We start from the raw sequence: 20,830 nt of genomic DNA on the forward strand, positions 1-20,830 counted from the left end.
TTTTTTTAAAATGTTGTGAGACAGGAAGTAGGCTTTGGATTTACCAATTTTTAACTTTAACATAAATATATTAGCCTTTTTGTGCTCAAATGCTTGAAGAAGTACTTTTCCATATACCTTTTACCTGTGATCACTCCTCTGTACCTCATGTCCAGTGAACACCCATGCTTTTAGCAAACTGTCCCCACTGTGTTGGGCAAATAGACGTGTCTGTTTCAGTGTTTGTCAATGTCAGTTGCTTAACCATTTATCAGTGGTCAGTAAGTGCTCTGGCAGCTGGATATGTTTGGCCTGTGTGCATTAGGAAAAAAGCTTTTTAAAGGAAATAAGGCATGGAGATGTCTATTTCTGCTTCCCTCTACACATTTGTTCACACATGCATGCACATGTGCACGCATGCATGCGCGAGAGTACACCCACTCACCCCCACACCCACACGCACATACTGTACACACAAACAGCATTCAGTGTGCACCTCTCTCTACACTATACCTCCCTCTACATGTTTTACACACTCGGATATTAAACCCACCCTCTCCCTCTTCCCTCCTCCTGTAGGCAGTATTGCTTTCAGACCAGACCCCCAAAGTTCATGCACCAAGGCAGAGCAAGTTAAGACACACCAGGATAGAATGAAGGAAGGCTTAAAAATAGAAGAGTTCGGGGTTCCTGTGTCAGTAGCAAGGGCTTGAGCTTGGGAAAAGGAAAACTATAAGTCAAACTTAGCACAGGCCGTTATAGATAAACTGAGGCACAACACGTGCATGTTTAAAGTGACACAATTCTCTGAGACTACAACTTCTGTGACAGCTACTGCTCCTGCCTGCTCGAATTGTGGCTTCTACAGGTAAGTACTTCTCTATTCCTAATGAACACACTTTTTAATAGTTGTGCAACTGTTACAGTATTAATGAAAAGCGTAATATTTTTAATAAACTCCAGCACACTAAATGGATTTTGAAGTTTGGTAAAAAGCTGAAATGTAGTGCAGACTCATGTTGCACCTCAGAGCTGTTTCTTAATTAGCAGGAAAAAAATCAGCATGTGTCCTTTTTACAGTCTATCCATAACATTTCGTAATAATCATACTTAAGCACCAGAAAGCTCTTAATCCATTCACAAAGAAAACATTTATGTAACAGTATTAATTCATCAGAGTACAGTTCAAGCCTGAGGTTTTTTAAAACTGGATCTGCAACAGATTAATCTGCATACAAAATAAGGTTCTATTTCAAACTTTTTGGTGCAGAATGTTGAAATTTGTGTGAAGCTCCATATAGTCATGCAAAATCGAAATACCTGCATATGTACAGACAGTATGTAAAGATTAGAAAAGGGAAAAATGTAATCACAGTTAGAATAATTTCCTGCCCCTATTACATCAGGTGTTAATATTTTACATTATGTAATACTAGTTTAAAATTTTTTCTTTTTTTTTTCCTTTCATGAAGCAGCCCTTACAAACACTAACAGAACAGTAAACATATGCCAAGGCAGTGACTGAAAATGTCCATTGGTACCCCATGGATAGGAAAACAAGTAGGGTGTTGTAACAGCACAGCTTAAACTGAGAGGTATTGAAGCACTCCAGGACTGATAAACAAATGTTGGAATAAACCAACTACTCACAACAGTGACAAAATGACATGAAATAAAGCATAAATTCATGCGCATTCTGAGTGTATCATTGATTAATTTATGTACTTTATGTTTGTTCATTCTGATCTTTCTCATTCCGTAGTGCTTTGTAAAATACAGTACTGTGCAAAAGATAGTTTTAGACACACTGATTTTTTAATACAAATTTAGACATTTAATGAAAAACAATAAACAAACATTACAGACATTTCATTGACAACATTAATACTAATAAAAAAAAACTAATTAAAGTTCTGTAAAATAATCAAATCATAAGCAATTGTAACAGTCAAAGTCTTCACAAACTCTGGTACATTCACCAAAATGCTTAAAAACTGATCAGCCCAAGAAATTAATTAATTTCCATTAAATGCAAAGGATTTTACCAAATATCAGTTTGCTTTTTAATGTTTTGGACAGAAATTATTACTTTACAACATTTCTTTTCATTTCCTATTATATTTAAATGAACATTTTAATTTGCACCTACTGTATGACTTATGAATAGTAGCGCATTCTGTATTTTGATTATTATTACTGAAAGTTCCTTTGTTTCTGAAGCCTCCTAATACTTTATAATATTCATGTAATTATATCACTTCTCTAGTTTTAGGCCTTTAGGTAAAAGAATGCTGGCACACCTGCTGTCGTTCACCCGCTCTCTGGTGAGAAGGAAAAATGTGGACTGTTTGGAGGACACCAAGCTGTGTCGGTGCCTCTCCACAGTGGACCTGGTCGCTCTGGGTGTGGGCAGCACACTGGGTGCCGGGGTCTATGTCCTAGCTGGAGAAGTTGCCAAAGGTGATTCCGGCCCTAGCATCGTGGTGTCTTTCCTTATAGCTGCTCTGGCTTCTGTCATGGCAGGCTTGTGCTATGCTGAGTTTGGAGCTCGAGTGCCCAAGACAGGCTCTGCTTATCTGTATAGCTATGTGACAGTAGGAGAATTCTTGGCCTTCATTACAGGATGGAACCTGATTCTCTCATATGTTATAGGTGAGTGAAAAGAATGCCTCTACTTTTTGTATATGCTGGAAAATTTTAAATACAAAAATTATAAAACATATTTTCTGCACATTATTTAATCATTTTCAAATAAAGGTACTATTAAGTTAATTTATTATTTATTATTAAATAAATGTTTTCAATTTGTCAAAGATTTATGTCAAATTGAAACTGTATTCCTGTACTGTGCTCAGTGGTCCAGCGTTAGATCCTGAATCTGCTACAACCCCGACTAGAATGAAGTGATTACTTAGGAATCAATGAATAACTTATCCTGCTAATGATAAAAACTATTTCAAATGCACAAAACAATTAACTAAAAGAAAGAGTTAATAAAAAAATCTATTATTTTTTTCTTATCAATTTTACTATGGTGCATAAAAACGTCTTTTTAGCATAAACATAGAATTAATGTCATGTACGGTTGTGTTATTGTTGTCTTCATCAAAAATCTTATATTTAAATTTCTTTTTAAAGCACGTGAAGAGAAATCATCAGTCCTTATCCAATATAGAACCTGTTATGTGATACATGTAATTAATAAATTTTTAATAAAATTCTCTTAATAAAACATAATGTCAGCAATTAAATCTCCCTAAAAAGTCAAAAAATTGTTTTTGTACAACACAACATACAACACTGTTATGTTTCTTTTGCTGAAGGGACTTCAAGTGTTGCCCGAGCTTGGAGTGGAACATTTGATGAACTAATCGGGGGACATATTGAGCAGTTCTGCAAATTACACTTCAGAATGAACATGCCTGGCCTGGCAGAATATCCAGACTTCTTTGCAGTTTGCCTTATATTACTTCTATCAGGTATTTTTATTTGTGTAATATCATTTTGTATACCACTCTCTTAAATTTAGAAAGGGAACTGTAAATTATGTAGACGGTCTTCTGGTGTCTACTGTATATGCATGGTGTCACTTTTCTCCTGTTATCAGGAGCAAGATACATTCGTTTATTGAAATAAGCAAGGGCTTTAGCAACAATTCTGCTTTATTCAATTTTTTTATTTATTATTTTTTTGGTGAAAATGACATTTTCAATAAGAATTGGCACAGCAGGACTTTTATGAGAGGACTATTGTGGACCTGATCATTAGGATTTGTGCTCAGGTATTAAGTCATTTGGCAACTGACATGGTGACATTCAATTTGCAGATCTAATGACGTTTGAACTGCTGGACTGAGCACACTATCACACTATTTCAAAATGTCACTCTGTCAATGTTTATTTAATCACAGTTAAGCCAAGTTTTTTCAAGGCCAACCTGCTGATGTAATGTGGAACAAGACAAGAACAATATTGCATTAGAGCAGCTCAGAGGGTAGAAAATGTGCTTTTTAAAAATTATTTAATGATATAAAACATGCTGTAGCTTATCCTGCTACTCTGGTAATGATAAATTCGCAAATACAATGACGTTCAACAAGCAAACAAACAAACAAACAAACAAACAAATCACTGTACATTATAGAAGCCCAAAACCTCTAGAATACCACAGTGGTGTCTTAAATGTTTTCTTATGACTTTGTTTTCCCAGGTCTTCTCTCCTTTGGGGTTAAAGAGTCAGCATGGGTCAACAAAATCTTTACCGCCATCAACGTGCTTGTGCTTATGTTCGTCATTGTCTCTGGTTTCGTCAAAGGAGATTCTTTCAACTGGAAGATATCAGAAGAATCCCTTATAAATGTGACTATTCTGACAAGGTGAGACATATATACACATCTTTAAAGCTAAGGGTGAGTCATCTAAAGGTTTTCATCATCAGTGCAATGAGAACTACAAGCCATAACTAACATTAATAACATGCTTGTAACTGATTACAGAAATCTGTCCCACACTGGGAATGTTACCAGTGATTATGGTGCTGGTGGATTTTTGCCTTATGGCTTTGGGGGAACCTTGGCTGGTGCAGCCACATGCTTCTATGCCTTTGTAGGTTTCGACTGCATTGCCACCACAGGTATTCATAGATATGATGAGTAGATCAATTCAATCAAGCTCTGATCAATTAATATCTTAGTACATTTTAGACATGTTGATGTTTTTGTGAAGCAGTGCTTTAATGAAGAACTCTTTTAATCAGGCGAAGAGGTGAAAAACCCCCAGAGGGCTATTCCCATTGGTATAGTTTCTTCGCTGCTGATTTGCTTCCTGGCATACTTTGGTGTCTCTGCTGCTCTTACCCTCATGATGCCATACTACCTTCTGGATGAGAAGAGTCCTCTGCCTGTGGCCTTTGATTATGTTGGCTGGGGTCCTGCTAAATATGTGGTAGCTGTGGGATCACTGTGTGCGTTATCAACCAGGTAATCATTATTCCAGTGTGGGTTTCAAATCTTATTTAAGATTACTTTTTAATGATAAGCTTTATAATGTAAATATTAAATATAATTATTTGCTTACAAAGATAATAAGTAAATGTTTAATGGGTCTGGTGTGGATTGATTCATAAAAACTCCAGTGATTCTTTGGTGATGGCTCGAGAAAGAAACATAAATTGCTTTGCACTTTAATTTAATCATTGTTTCATTATTGCGCTCCTTCTGGACAAAAACCTAAGCATGCACAATGATTTTCTTTTTTTCCTGGTGAGCTCTTTAGTTGTAAACCATTTTGTTGTAGTATTTAGCTCTATTTGAACCGTACATTGTGCATTATAAATTGGGTCCTTTAAAATCATTCTCACTTTTGATATTATAACAATTTTGTCTTAGACACTCAAAGGCCACTTTATTAAGAACACTACGTTAAAAAGGGGTAGGTACGTTTTGACTTTTAGAGCAGCCTCTGTTTGTGGCATGAATTCCACAAAGCCAAGGTAACATTACTTTGAGATTATGTTCGTTTATTTGGAATCACTGCATTACATGCTTGCTGCAGATTGCAAATGCTGCAATTCTATCATTGTAGCACATACTGTATCAAAGGCATTCTATTGTATTCAGATCTGAAGAAATCACTGAAGGATGTTGAACTCTATGTAGAGGTCATGAAATTAGTTAAGGACAACTTGTGCTTTGAGACATGCCACATTATGCTAAAGTTCAAACTTTTCAAGTGCAATTTTTCAGGGAGTCTGTGAGCACTGAAGCTTTAGATTTCTGTTCACGGAAGTTTTTTTTTTTTAATATTCCTTGATACTTTAGCTCACCACAGTTTTAAAGAGTGGTTATTTAAGTTTATGTAGATTTTCTGTCAGCTTGAACCAGATTGTCCATTATGCTATGACCTCGTTCGTCAGCAAAGCATTTCTACCCAAAGAAACGTCACTCACTGGATGTTTTTTGTTTTACTCACCATTCTGTATAAACTCTCCTGTTCAGGAGATCAGCAAGATTTGAAATACTTAAACTAGCTTTTGGCATGTACAATATCTGCATGAGTTTATGCACTGTGTTGCTGCCATCTGATTGGCTGATTGGAAAACTGCATGAATCAGGAGTGCCAGTGTTCCTACTAAAGTGGCCACTAAGTGTATGTATATATATATACACACACACACACACACACACACACACAGTATATATATAAACATAACACACAGTTAAGCATTAATGCATTATGGCAGTTCCTTCAGGGATGAGCCAGGAAAAAACGAGGATGACATAATTGATCAGATCCCCAAATTGTGGATTTGATTGGGTAAAACCCCAAATGCTGCAAAGTGTGCACTTTTTAAAGTTAAAATACACACTGCAAAAAAAGAATGCAATTAATTACATTTTAATGCATTAAAAAAAACACTTTTGTTCTCCAGCATGTACTTGTTCTGCTTTGTGGTAGTGGTGCAGTGCAGCTTGTGTACAGTATGTGTTGACTGACTAATGTGTTCGTCCCGTGCATGTCTCTGCTCTATATGCAGTCTGCTGGGCTCCATATTCCCAATGCCACGTGTAATCTATGCTATGGCAGAGGATGGGGTGCTTTTCAAAGTGTTAGCCCGAATCAATCCTAAGACGAAGACCCCACTTATTGCCACAATGGCCTCCGGTGTAGTTGCAGGTGAGAGCTGGGGGTGAAACTTGCTGTGTAAAATCTGCCGACATGCTCTATCAGGTAAATGTGAATGTCCAACCTGAGGAAATGATTGGTGAAGCTAAAGAAAGAGTAATCATACAGTGTTAAAATACAATGCCGGTATTTGACAGGTATTTACACATTCACAATTGCCAGTGGATTGAGATGTCTTCTCCCAGAATGACTTTGTGTTTAAACAATGACCCCTTTTTTCCCTAGTCTGTTAGGCGCCATGTTTCCTCTGCCGCGCATTCTGTTTGCCATGGCGCGAGATGGCATACTTTTCAGATTTCTTTCCAAACTGAGTAAGCGTCAGTCACCAGTGGCTGCCACAATGGCAGCAGGCACCATAGCGGGTAAGCTCCTAAGGAGAGAGGGACATGGCATGGACTGCTGTCTCTTTGTGTGTCACCTTGGTTGCAGTTGTGCATGGGTGCCATGTGCATGACTGGGATTGCAGTGTCAGTGGTGGATGCATGCGCTTGCTGTTATGGTGGTGGTGGTAGCAGTGATGTGAAAGTGACAGCACATTGATGTCTTTCTCTTGATTTTCTGTTCTTGAATACTTGATTTAATTTAAAATTTGCATAGTAATTAGGTAATAAGGGGAAAAACAAGGTTAACTCAGGAGTTGTTTGAATGGTTGAGGGTTGTAACCTCCTTAAAGGGTTCTACTCTATCATTTCTGAAATAGAATCTTTTCACTGTAGAGTTCTACAATACACATAAGGGATTCCTTTGGGGTGCAGATGTAACTTTTAAAAGAGTGTAACAACTATTCTAAGGGCAGTGAAGAGGAAAATATCCTGGAGTGATAAAAGAGCAGTATTTGTTTTGTAAGCATGCGCTGACCGAGGACAGGTGCAGCTGCTTGTAAGGTCAGCTGCAGAGGAATATTTCTTTTGGGGAACAGTATAAGATAAACACTTTCATGTTAGCTGGAATAAGAAAACGAGTTTAGCAAGTGTTTGAAGACTCTATGTACAGCTGCACAGAGGCCAGAGTGGAGAGTATGGAATAAACTACAAGCAAGACCGCTCCAGGAGGTCAGGCTTTGCTTTGGGAGGTCCCCTTATTCAGAGCACACTAAAGTGGTTTATACTGTCAGTATACTAGCAATGGACACCTGTATTAAAGTCTTAAAGCAATACAGTAGATCAGCAAAGATGTTTCATTTTCTTGGTAAGTGTTAGGGAGTGTTAGGGAGGCTTTACATAATTCTATAATTCTTCACAATTCTGTACATATTGTATTCAGAATTTATTTGTTAAGGGAAGCAGAGGGGTGCAATTTTATCCGTAAAGTCAGGTTTTTGTTCTATACAAGCAGAAATTTAATTCATGGCTGATCAGTTGATCTTCAGTCGACTGAGTTTTGGTTTCTGCTTGATTGGAATGAAAATCTGCAAAAGTCTACAGATAAGACTGCACACTCTGCCAGAAAACATACTGTAGATAATACAGTGACCATTGGTTATACTGTACAATGAAGTAGCAATGGTTGTTATGAAATAAATATTGATCATGATAAGAATAGGCAGCACGGTGGTTAAGTGGTTAGCACTTTCACTTTGCACCTCCAGGTCCTGGGTTCGATTCTTGTGTCGGCTTTGGGAATAAATACAATGGTCACCATTGGCCTCTACGTCCCTAGTTGGACGACGGAGGTTCCTAAATGGAAGAATAGATAGATGGATGGATGATAAGAATAAGTGAGGAATAAGAAACTATGATTAAACTCACTTGAAATAAACAGTATAACCTCTAGACACTTTATTTGTCTCCTTACTGTGGTACATAATGCAATGACAAAAAGAGGTTAAATTAAGCTTTAAGAAGTGGAGAGTTCTTCATAATACAATTTATAAGAAGTACAATGTATGCATTAGTATACAAATTACAATTTACAAATTACAATATACAATTTATGCATTAGTATACAAATTTCTCGTCATTTCTAAGACAGAAATAACAACTTCAATAAGATTGCCAGAGCTTATCGATGTTTTTGTTATTTTAGTATTCAAAGTTAATCCTTCATCTCCACGCTTTAATTTAACCCTGAATGTCAAAGCTAAAAAGCATTACTCATAGTGTATAAACCACAATCAGGGATTTGTTTTCAAAGGATTTAGATCATTTAGATTCATTTAGATTTAAAAAACAACAACAGTCTAAGTCTAAGAGTGTGTGTACTGACAAGTAATAATACAAACAGAAACCAGCCATTTTAAAAGATATGTTGAGTCACTCATTTGCTATATAGTTTATTATAGTTTATAGATTGCTATACATAGTTTGCTATATAGTTTATCAGCTAACTAGTTGTATTTCCTGCAAATCCCTGGTTGTGATTTTAAAAAATATGGTAATGTAGATATAATTTTTATATTTAATTTTATTTTCAGTTTTTTATTTTAATAAAAAAAGGATTCAACAGACGCTAATTAGTAATATTAATGTTTGGCAAAAAAAAAAAAAATCACCATAAAACAACCACAAATCAGTTATTCATGTAACAAAGATTTACACAGATTCTTATTTATATTTTTGTTTGCAGTGCTAAGTACTGTATAAAGTCTGATGTTGTTTTTGCTTTAACTGGTCAAAATAGACCATAATCAAATTTAATAATTTGTGATGTATTGTCTATTGGTAAATTCACACTTGAATACATTGTCTGAAGAGAGATTTTAACACTTCGCCATATTTGTACAGAAAATACTTAAGTATTTTTTTATTGCTTTATTAATCTTTTTCTTGGTGTGTGTGTGCTTTTGTGTATGCGTTTGTGTGTGTGTGTGTGTGATATCCTACAGCTATCATGTCTTGCCTTTTTGACCTTAAGGCCTTAGTGGACATGATGTCCATTGGCACTCTGCTGGCATACTCTTTGGTTGCTGCTTGTGTTCTTATTCTCAGGTAGGTGCTGAAAGGCTTCGTATAGAAAACATGCTCTCTCTCTCTCTCTCTCTCTCTCTCTCTCTCTCTCTCTCTCTCTATAGTATAAATAAGATATATAAGTGCAGTTACCAGGAATAGTTTGGCCAACCAAATATAGCTATTGCGCAAGTTTCAGTGGCTTGTGTATGTGTTTATTCAGCCTTGTTTTCTCAGAGAAGCTCACATTACACAGTGCACCGTTATGTTTCCAGAAATCCTGAAAGTGGCCACTGTTGAAAAAAAAAGTGAGCATATATATATAAAAAAAAAAAGCTCTGCATGAACCAGATTTCTCAAAATATGGGGAGGAGTTGCAGACTTTAGGGGGCATTCGGTGTACCGTGACCACAAATTGTACTAATTATCCTAAAACGGTGTGCTGAATTTACCTTATTTACTTAGACCTTGGTTTGCTTTGATTTCATTTCAGAAAGTTAGCCAGAACATTAAAAACATTTGCTAAAAGGTTGTGTTTGTGAAAAGGAGAAGGGCTTGACATCAACCAGTCACAGGAAACACAGAATTGTGGTAAATAATAATGACTCATAGTTGCACATGAACTGGGTATTAAAGAAGATCTAAAAACTAAAATCACCTGCGCCATTTTCAAATTGACCAAACACTGTACAGTACATGTAAATTATGCCTTAAAATTCAAATGTAGTATTAACTTTATTAAATGCTTAATATATTTAAACACATCATTTAGGGAACGATTCGAAGGCACCTTGAATAGCTATGTATGATCAATCAGCTGAGAGCATGCTGTAATATGCATTAATAACAGACAGTAAAAGTATCAAGGCAATGAATCTTCTTTTTCAGGTATCGTCCTGACTCTGCGCTCGAGGGCTCTAAAACTAATGAGGTTGGGGAGTCTGAGCTGACTGAGTCTGAGTCCCACCTCAATAGGTTAAAAGATGGAGAAATGTCTCTACACACTCTCCTCAGTCCCTCCCTGCAGCCCACAAAGAGCTCATCCGCTGCTGTTAATATGGCAGTCGGGGTCATAGGTAAGCATCATACCACTGTCGAGCATCATGACACTTTTGTAGAAAAATATGTGATCTTGCTACGTTAGTTCCATGCTACATATATATGATATGGATCCTCCAAAATAGAATTGATGCAAATTCTTTGTTCTCACATTGTTTGGCATACATAAACTAAAGAATAGTTTCCCCTGTTTTACAGCTATTGTAGTGTGTGTCATGAGTGCACTTACTACACATTATGGACAAGCCATTCTTGCTATGGAGTCCTGGGTCCTGGGAGTGCTGGCAGCATCCTTTCTCATCTTTGTAATGTGTATCATCTTGATCTGTAGACAACCACAGACAAGCAAAAAGGTGTCTTTCATGGTATGTAGACAGCAAAAATGATTACGTTCACTATGGTGCATGTGATTAATAAGTGGGGTGGATACACTGATCAGCCATAACATTAAAATCACATTAACATTTAAACCACCTAGGTTTTGGACTCCCCTTGTGCAACTCAGGTACGTAGTTCCACACAGCCAGTGTAAGTGTGCAGTGATGTCTGGCATCGGGATGGTCGGACGTCATTGGATCGGACTTGTTTGTCTGGTACATGCTCAATCAAAGTGAATTTGAAAACCAGACCAACAACCTCAAACTGTTTGCCTGCTGGGTCCTGTGCACATCAGGCTGTGATGTGCTGGGTTTTTTGAGTTTTTCCTGTCGTAGCCAGCATTGACTTTTTTCAGTAGTCCTGACTGTAAATAATAGACTTTAGCTTTTTTGTGAAATCGGGCTAGGCAGGCTGACCTTTGTTCCCCGTGGGTGTACTGTAGATGGGCCTTGACTGCCTATGACCCTCTCACTAGTTTACTGGTATCCAATGAATAATCAATTTTATTCAAGTCACCTGGTGGTGGTGGTATGGCTGAAAGTTGATTATAAAATTATTAAAAGAAACAACAGATCAGAGAGAAGTAAACAAAGATAAAAAAAATTTTTTTTTTGGATCTCAGAGTATGTCATAAGTGGCTGACTTTCTATACCAAACAAATGTGTGTTTTATGTCAACTTAACTGAATGGGAACGGGAAAAAAGAACAAAAAAGCAAAGATTACATGAATACAACTGATATTAATTATTAAGCTTTACACTAACACAACTTCAGCTTATGAACACAAACAGAGATAAACTTAGACAGGCTGTTACTGTCACTTAACACATTACCCGCTAATATTAGTAGATAAGACTGAAGATACAGTAGATAGATAGATAGATAGATAGATAGAGGGATAGATAAATAGATAGATAGATAGATAGATGGATAGATGGATAGATAGATAAACAAAGCCTCTGAGTTAGTGTACAGTGCATGGTTCAGTTAACTGAGAGTAATGTGGTGTTTCATTTATTTGACTTAACACAGAGACTTAGCTTTAGTTCGCGTATTATTAGGCACTACCGCAGATGTTCATTGCAGTTTGTTTATTTGCTTTACAGGTGCCCTTGCTACCCTTTCTCCCCATTCTGAGTATATTCGTCAATGTTTACCTCATGGTGCAGTTGAGTGGAGACACATGGATTCGTTTTTCTGTTTGGATGGCTGTGGGTAAGTGTGCTCTCTCTCTCTCTCTCTCTATATATATATATATATATATATATATACTCAGCAAAAAAAGAAACGTCCCTTTTTCAGAACTGTGTATTTCAACAATAATGTTGTAAAAATCCAAATAACTTTACAGATCTTCATTGTAAAGGGTTTAAACAATGTTTTCCATGCATGTTCAATTAACCATAATCAATTAATTAACATGCACCTGTGGAATGGTCGTTAAGACCTTAACAGCTTACAGAAAGTACGCATTTAAGGTCACAGTTCTAAAAACGCAGGACACTAAAGAGACTTGTCTACCGACTGTGAAAAACACCCAAAGAAAGATGCCCAGGGTCCCTGCTCATCTGCGTGAACGTGCATTAGGCATGCTGCAGGGAGGCATGAGGACCGCTGATGTGGCTAGGGCAATAAATTGCCATGTCCGCACTGTGAGACGCCCAAGACAGCGCTACAGGGAGACAGGAAGGACAGCTGATCATCCTTGCAGTGGAAGACCACGTGTAACAACACCTGCACAGGATCGGTACATCCGAATATCACACCTGCGTGACAGGTACAGGATGGCCACAACAACTGCCCGAGTCACACCAGGAACACACAATCCCTCCATCAGTGCTCAGACTGTCCACAATAGGCAGTCCATGAGGAGGAGATGCACTGCAGTACTTCAAGCAGCTGCTGGCCACACCAGATACTGACTGGTACTTTTGATTTTGAGCCTCCCTTCATTCAGGAACACATTGGTTAACATTTTTAGTTTATGTCTTATGGTGTTGACTCTTTTAGTGTTCATACAAATATTTACACATTAAGTTTACTGAAAGTAAAAACAGTTGAAAGTCAGAGGACGTTTCTTTTTTTGCTGAGTATATATATATATATATATAGTGCTTCTAAAGTGCTTTAAAAAAAGAATAGTTCAAGAAGGAGCTGTGTGACAGAAAAACACACGCATCATTGATTTTTATTCTTCTACAGGTTTTCTTATATATTTTGGTTATGGGCTGTGGCACAGCAGTGAGCGCCAGAGGCAACGTCAGAACATGGCACAGGCACCAGAGACAAAGAAGATGTTTGTGAAGGATGCCGCTGTTGACAAATACAATGATAAGACCAGTCAGCTTTAAAAAAACACATTGCTGTTTGTAGCTGATTTTGCCTTAAATTTGTGTGTGTAACAAGCCATTGTGCTTTACCAACTGAGAGACCAGCTCAGCTCTGAGCTCAGCATCAACCCCAGTGTCATGGGTTGGCATTGCTTCATCTCCTAAGAGCTTAAGATTAATAGAGTGACTTTTAAAAATTTGTATGAAATATTATGATAAAAGGATGAGACTAAGGCGTGGGTAACCGTCTGTTGCATGACCCCTTTCTTCACTTTACTGTAGTTTTTGGCATACATTTATGTTTGCCTGCTTTAGGGGTCACTCTACACAAGGACAGAATTTTACATGTTTACCAACCAACTTTTAACTACTTTTATACTACACCTTCAATTACATGGTGTATTTCTGAGGTATGGAGAATAGTTGGGTCAAAGAGCATCAGCCCCAAGAGTGGTATCGCCTGGTAGTGTCAGATTGTATTACACTTTTCATTAATTTTGCCAAACTAACTACAAATGTAGACTAGTCTCTCTGTTATGTTTTTTTTTCTCTAATGCCCCTGTCAAACTGAGCTCCCACAAAAAATTGGGTAACCACAGTAAGGACTTTTTTGTTCTTACACAAATTGGCAGAAATACAGAAGAAACCAGTAAGGACATAGTATTGTCTCCCTTGACAAGGTAAAAAAAAAAAAGCCTGGTAAGAAAGTGGCTGAAAGAATTTTATAAGAATGACAGACTCTGGTTAGCACTGTTGCCTTTCACCTCCAGGGTCCAGTTTTGATTCCCGCCTCGGGATCTGTGTGCGTGGAGTTTGCATGTTCTTCTCCAAGTTCTCTGGTTTCCTCTCACAGTCCAAAGACATGCCGATTAGGATAATTGGTGTTCCCAAATTGCCCGTAGTGTGTGAGTAAGCATAGAAACATCGTAGGTTCATGCTATGTTGTAGAAGACCACATTAAGTAAAGTTTTTGAGTGCTTACCACATTGCAGCAGGTTATCAGCATGTCTATGTCATGTTCAGTGAATTTAGAGGAAATTCTGGATTTAATTTCCCACTACCTTCACTTTATTCCCCACACCTTCTTTTTATTTATTTAGGCATAATGCTAAGAGTGTGTTGCAATCTGATTGAACATAGTATATACTCTGTTCATTCTCACTGGACCTGGTGAGCATGTAATCATGTGCGCATTGAGAACCTGAAAACAACGTGGATAGGAAGTAGTACAGTATGTTCCAGCATTTTTTTAAAATATTTTTTGCACGCTGTGGGAACGTCACGGTCTTCATCAGAGTTTGATGGGGTCCTAAGGAAAATTACAGAAAAGTATAAAGTAGTGACACTCGGGCTGATTCTTTGTAGGTCAGAGAGTAGATTCATGCAGCTTGTCAGTGACAGGTGGGTACTCAGAGCGAAGCCCTTCCTTGATTTGTTTCTCATTCACTGACACCTGTATGCTGATTACATTATTAGCAGTGATTGGGATGTAAAGTAAAGTCTAGTCTACTAGTGTAATGAATGGGAACAAAGTTGATTATTTATGTCTTATGAAGGATAAATCAAAAGTAGACTGACTGAGATGTGTGTGTGTGCGCGTACTGTATGTGTATGCATGTATAAGAGTTTGCACCATTTCATTCTTACCCCGTTACTGATACCTTGTATTATAAGGTACAGTATTGCTTGACCCTAAAGGTTTGACTGTAAGGATGATCTCTCGTCTAACAAGACTTCAGCAGCCACAGATATTTTTTTATTAATATAAACACTGATATATTTTAATATTCTAATGTTACATTCCTTGCTGTTAATTGTTTACCATACTGGATTATCTGGCTGTTTTCTTTTTCTATGTTTTCTGTATAGACACTTAAGTGTAACAGCATACTAAGTAAATGTTTGAAAAAAATGTAACAAGCAAATTAAGTAATTATGTGCATGCTGTAATCAAATGTATTATATTATTCCGGACTTCCTTTGTTCTTTTTGCATAGACTTTTAGAATACATTATAGTAATAAATTACTAGCCAAAAATTAGGACATAGGATTGTATGTATGACATTTATGATCTTAAAGACATTTTGATACCATTGATTTTTTAAAGTCAACTTTCAATTTCAAAGTTCATGCATGTGAATGAATTAAAATGTACAAAATAAAAATATTCGGTTTAAAGAACATTTTTAAAATGTCCTTCCAACTGATAATTTCATTCAGGAAAAGCAACACCACAATGCTCAGTCTGTGTGGGATCTTCCACAAACCTGCTGGAAAGATCTCAGATTGCTACCTCATGAAGCAGACTGAGACAATATCAAGAATATACAAAGCTTTTAACAAGGCTCCTTACGAAACATACAGTAAAATCAAAGATTATTTTGATTTGTTTTATTATTATTGACATTTGTACCATTTATAGTTTATATCATCAGTATGGTTGACCAATGTTGGGAAATCAGTAAGAGAATGAGGATCAGTTGTTTGTGATTAGTTGTATTAACACTTCACTGCTACTGCAGTGTGATTGTGTTAGACTTACATTAAATAAGATTTCAGTCACAACATCAATTTCAGCAGAGCCTACTGATTAGCATGTGTCACTGATCTTGATGAACTGTTCATGTAGTTCACATGAGGCTTGACCAGTTTATTTTCTATTGTCGTTGTTGCTTTATCCAAGTATTTCATTTGTAGACTAACTCTGTTAGACTTAACTTCTGTAAGACTTAATAAATTAATTAATGGCCTTAATAAAACTGTATTACTGACTGATTTTGGTAAATTCATGATTTACCATGATTCCTGAATTTTTATACTCATGTTTTTTAATAAAACATTTCATTTTTCATATTTTCTTTTTTTTAGGCGAAATGTATTTATACTTTCCGTGTCTGTGATCCACCTACTGTCCCTTTCTAAAATTATATCAAAGATAAATATATATACTGCAGAATTAGTTTTGAATAAATACGATTCAATTCAATTTAATTCCATACTCACTCACTCTACCACTTGTCCTGTAAATCCTGGATGGGGTGCCAATACACCCAAGCACGCATGGCACACAAGCACACACACTCACACACTATAAGCAATTTGTAAACGCCAAATAGTCTACCCTGCATGTCTTTGCAGTGTAGGAAAAAACTGGAGTTCCTGAAAGAATTTCAATTTAGGGAGAACATGTAAATTCCATACACAACACAGTGCTTACCACCACGCCACAATGAAGCTTCCATTCCATTCCATTCCATTCCATTTTTTTTTGTCCAAGTTGTGTCAAAACTTTTGACTGGAATGTATATAATTTAGAATTTATTACATTAAGTAATTTATTAAACAAATCAGAAGGTTGCCACCGTTGCGTCCCTCTGAAAGTGTCCCTGCATGAAAGTGTCAGCCACGTGAGCAAATGGAAATGTTGAAACCTAATCAGCATTCTGCTGGGCCATTTTTGTACTGTAAATACACAATGTTTGGCAAAAGCAGCATTGGGCCAGCAGAGGGCACCAGAGGATGGGCACTGCAGTTAAAGAGGAGTTTAAAGTTTTAACACTTTTTGTGGATGGTCATGCTCACAGTGTAATAGAGACAGTCAGTGTTTGCAGAGCTTTAGATCTGCTGTCTGGCCTTCAGTGTGAAGCTCCTGCGCGCCTGGTTTACAGCTGTTTACAATGAAACTCCGGGTACTACTCTTATTATCACTTTTACTGCTGGAGATCCAAAATGGTGAGTGTAAATAATTTTTAATGTACTGTTTTAGTGTCCAAGTATGGCAACAGTTGTGAAAGAAACTGTACATATATTGCTTGCGTGAATAGTCAGGAATTCCCATGGTTTGGTTGGGAGTGATGGAGATAGTGACGGAGGTTGGGGAGGGAAACAAACTCCACAGGAATGTAAAATCTCATTATTTTTGATGAAATGACTTTTTATGTTTTCATATTTTCAGTAGCATGACTTACTTTTACATCTAATATGTTCAGCAACTGAATGCTTCCTTTTTTTGTGCTGTGTTTTAAATCCCTAAACTTAGCAGCAACTAGACAACAAAGCTGGTTCACATCTAATAAAAGTTCTGCTAGATTTCTATGACTGGCAAAATGTAAAGGTCGATAAACCATGCATATTGTTTTTATTTCTAAATTAAGACCCAGTGGTTTTGGGCATTTAAATAAGACGGGGGGAAAAGCTACATTTCCTGCAATTCTGTTTGTACAGCTGTGGAATTGAAATGCAAAATGGAGTAGATTTCCAGATGCGGCTCTGCAACTTTCTTTTTGCAAAAAAAACATTTCCCCGTTTTCCTAAACCATTTCTCCTCATTGTCCACATACTTGCCATTTTATCTTGATTTCTTATCATTTTCAAAGAAAAAACTAGCATTTGTGATAATAGTTTGATATGGCTCTTCTTTCTCATGCTAACCCAGGTGATAGTCAACAGACCAAGATTAAGAAAGATGCCAGTCTCAGACCAGGGCGAAAGCGGGTAAAAGGGCGCAACCCTAAAGTAAAAGATAAAGAGGTAGGAGGAAAATTTCAGTCTATTCTCACTCAGGTTCTGGACAAAGGTCGCTTCCTTCGTCTTGGTGACAGTTTAACCTTGAATCCTGGAAAACCGTTGGAACTAAGGTGCAAAGGAACCAAGATTGGCTGGGCATACCCATCTTATTTGGACATTTTTAATGATTCCCGTCTCAGGTACTTCAGTTATTTTGCTCAAGTTTTAATTTTTCTGGTCCTGATTAGTATTATTATTGTAATAGTTGTAAACAAATATTCGCTCCCAAAGCAAAAATTAAAAAAGAAATATAACCCGAGGTGACATGAGGGGGACCTCTTGAGGGAGCTTATCACATTACAAACTTTAGCTTCTCCAATAATCTAATGATATAAATGTATCTCTTCTTTATATTGTCGTATTAGCATTATCCAGAATGATAAGTTTAGTCAACTGACCCTGACATCACCCTCTGCTGCTGATACTGGAGAATACAGCTGCTGGGTGATACTCTGTGATGGTGATGAGTGTGAGAAGGACACAGATCGAGTCTCCAGCACCTACATATACTTTGCAGGTAGAGCAGATCTTAACAGTCCTTAATATTATAATAGCATTGTTTTTGTAATAATGGCCCTAACACTCAATGCTCTTTAGAGACCTAAAGAAATCATACAAACGTCTTTATCTCTCTGCCAAGACAAAGATGAACTATTTGTCCCATCACCAATCCACTTTGAGATTGTGTTCCTGAGGCCTGATAAACCTGCGACAGTGCCCTGCCGAGTCACAAACCCTAAGGCCACAGTGTCACTACACAGGGAAATGCCTCCAGAGGAGATCCAGGCTGATGGAAGTCTTATCTCCTACAACCCCACCAAAGGATTTATCCTGCACAGCCCAAGCCCCGAGCACATGGGGGCTTTTTACTGCAAAGCTACGAGCATCACAAAAACCACACCACAGGTTTCCAATAAGTACCAACTGCTTTACCTTGAAGGTCAGAAAGACGTTACTAATAAACAGGACATGTGTAATGTGATGTCTAAATAGTGAGATTAGTGTATATGGATAAAATTTAAATTTGTTGTGTATTTTCTTTTTCTCTTTTCACTCTAGTACCTAGTGGTCCTCCATATGCAACTATTCAGGCCTCCTCAAATGAAGTGGGTGGGGGTGAGATCTTAAACATCACCTGCACAGTTCTGGGTGAGCCTGAGATGGATGTGAAATTCAGCTGGACTTATCCAGGACAGGTAAACAACATAACATTAATAACATAATTGAAAAAAAAAAAAGTTTATTACCAAACAAAAAATTTAGTAGTGTTTTAATTTTGTACAGCAAAGTGCAGAAGAATACATGAAGGTGGCCATTATTTATTGTGCATTAATTATAAACCTCAGCCAGCATCCTTCTCATCAGTTCAGTATATTAGCTCACATTACTACTATTTTTAGTTGCACGGATATATTAAAAACTCTTTTGTACCATTCAGAGCTAGAATATACACTCTTGATGATCTTGTACATTACCTCTTGATGTTTTGGGATACACTAACACAATTTAACAGAAATTTTGGTTTCCTGTTTTATAATCCTAATTAATTGGAAAAGCCATTTTTAAAGGTAGCTTTCATATTGACAGCTAATGAAAAATTTATTTACTATTACTGTATAATGTCAGTATGACTATAATAATGACGAATATGTTTAAACAGTAAGTAATCATGTGACATTAACAATGTGTAGCCCAGGAGTTGGTTTGGAGACCACATGTGCAGGAAAGGGGCCCAAGCAATGAATCCAGTACATTTGCGCTAAATCATGCGAATAACATACAAAGGAAAGGTTTGTTAACAAAAACAATGTGGTCTGAAATATTTAGTTTGAACTTGTGGAAAAGATTTTTTTTTATTCTTAACAAAAGTAAAAATATTACTACTACCATTAATAATAATAGATTTGGATCATAGAAATAGCTTCAAATTGTGGCTGTTCAAGTTACAAGTCACTTACTAATTCAAAACCTTTTAAAATTAGCCAAATAGGGTCACCAGTGTACTGCTGTAATGGATCTAGTGGTACTGTACAGTTATGCTTCCAAAACCTTACCACTTAAGTTCTATTGACAAGTTGATTGCTGATGTGCTTAAATAATTTTCCTAATTTTAGTTTTACCATTACCACCCCTTTAAATTCTATTTCATTTCACTGAAGGCTTGTGTTTGCTAATTAGTAATCAATAAATGCAGGTAATGTAAGCAAACTCACCCTGTGCTTCATTCTTGTTTTGCCATGAAGGGCCAGAGGCCTGTGAGTATTCAGGACTCACTGAGGCTGATAAACAGAGGGATGGGCCAAATCACACGCATTTCTCAGAGCATCATGATCGTGGATGATGTGGAGACCATTGATTTTGGCAACTACATATGCACAGCCAAAAATGCGAATGGAGAGACATCCGTTGCCACACAAGTAAAATCATATCATTAAGCCATTAGATGGCACTAAACCTGGACTCTCTTTACACTACAGGCATCTTGCTGCTTATTTGTGTTGATGCCTTTGTGGGGAAAAAAGACTTTACTGCAATGGTAGGAAAATGCAAGATGGTGTAAAGTGTGAATACCTTTTACTGGTTTCATGCTTTTTTGTATTATCTGCTAGTGCTTCATATATTCATTATCTGTACCTCAGTATTAACATGTTCTTGCATTGCTGGAAGTGAAAATAAAATAAACTGATTGTGGAAGCTTGTGGCGGAAAGTGTGCTAAGCCTCTAATGGAGTCCGTATGTGGAATGTGAAGTACAGATGGAGGCTGTGCTTATTTTTGGTTCAGGGTTACACACTTTCCAATTTTCGGTAGACCAGTCTTACCTAAAGCCTTCTGTAACTCTGCATTTGTCGTAGAATGGTACATATGGTGTACACATGGCAAGTGTTAATCACTTTCAAATGAAAGTCTCCTATTAATAAAAATACATTAAGTAATAAGAAAATGTACC

General features: G+C 37.0%; 2 protein-coding genes across 2 annotated transcripts; both read left to right on the forward strand.

The window, feature by feature from the left end:
• The first annotated feature begins 591 nt into the window (after nt 1-591).
• slc7a2 (solute carrier family 7 member 2) lies at nt 592-14,562 on the forward strand. Its single transcript, XM_053505349.1, has 12 exons — nt 592-847; nt 2,246-2,631; nt 3,303-3,458; nt 4,189-4,354; nt 4,475-4,611; nt 4,735-4,957; nt 6,514-6,653; nt 9,487-9,589; nt 10,436-10,623; nt 10,805-10,971; nt 12,091-12,199; nt 13,187-14,562. The coding sequence occupies exons 1-12, from the start codon at nt 765-767 to the stop codon at nt 13,333-13,335; spliced, it is 2,007 nt and encodes a 668-aa protein (XP_053361324.1). The 5' UTR covers nt 592-764; the 3' UTR covers nt 13,336-14,562.
• A 2,326-nt stretch (nt 14,563-16,888) lies between these two features.
• Nucleotides 16,889-20,575, forward strand: pdgfrl (platelet-derived growth factor receptor-like). The gene is made up of 6 exons (XM_053505348.1): nt 16,889-17,047; nt 17,751-18,021; nt 18,247-18,398; nt 18,522-18,821; nt 18,941-19,077; nt 20,125-20,575. Exons 1-6 carry the CDS (start codon nt 16,993-16,995, stop codon nt 20,314-20,316), a joined length of 1,107 nt encoding a protein of 368 aa, XP_053361323.1. The 5' UTR covers nt 16,889-16,992; the 3' UTR covers nt 20,317-20,575.
• Nucleotides 20,576-20,830: the final 255 nt, after the last annotated feature.

The sequence above is a fragment of the Clarias gariepinus genome, chromosome 10 (genome assembly GCF_024256425.1).
Source record: "Clarias gariepinus isolate MV-2021 ecotype Netherlands chromosome 10, CGAR_prim_01v2, whole genome shotgun sequence".
NCBI lineage: Eukaryota > Metazoa > Chordata > Actinopteri > Siluriformes > Clariidae > Clarias > Clarias gariepinus.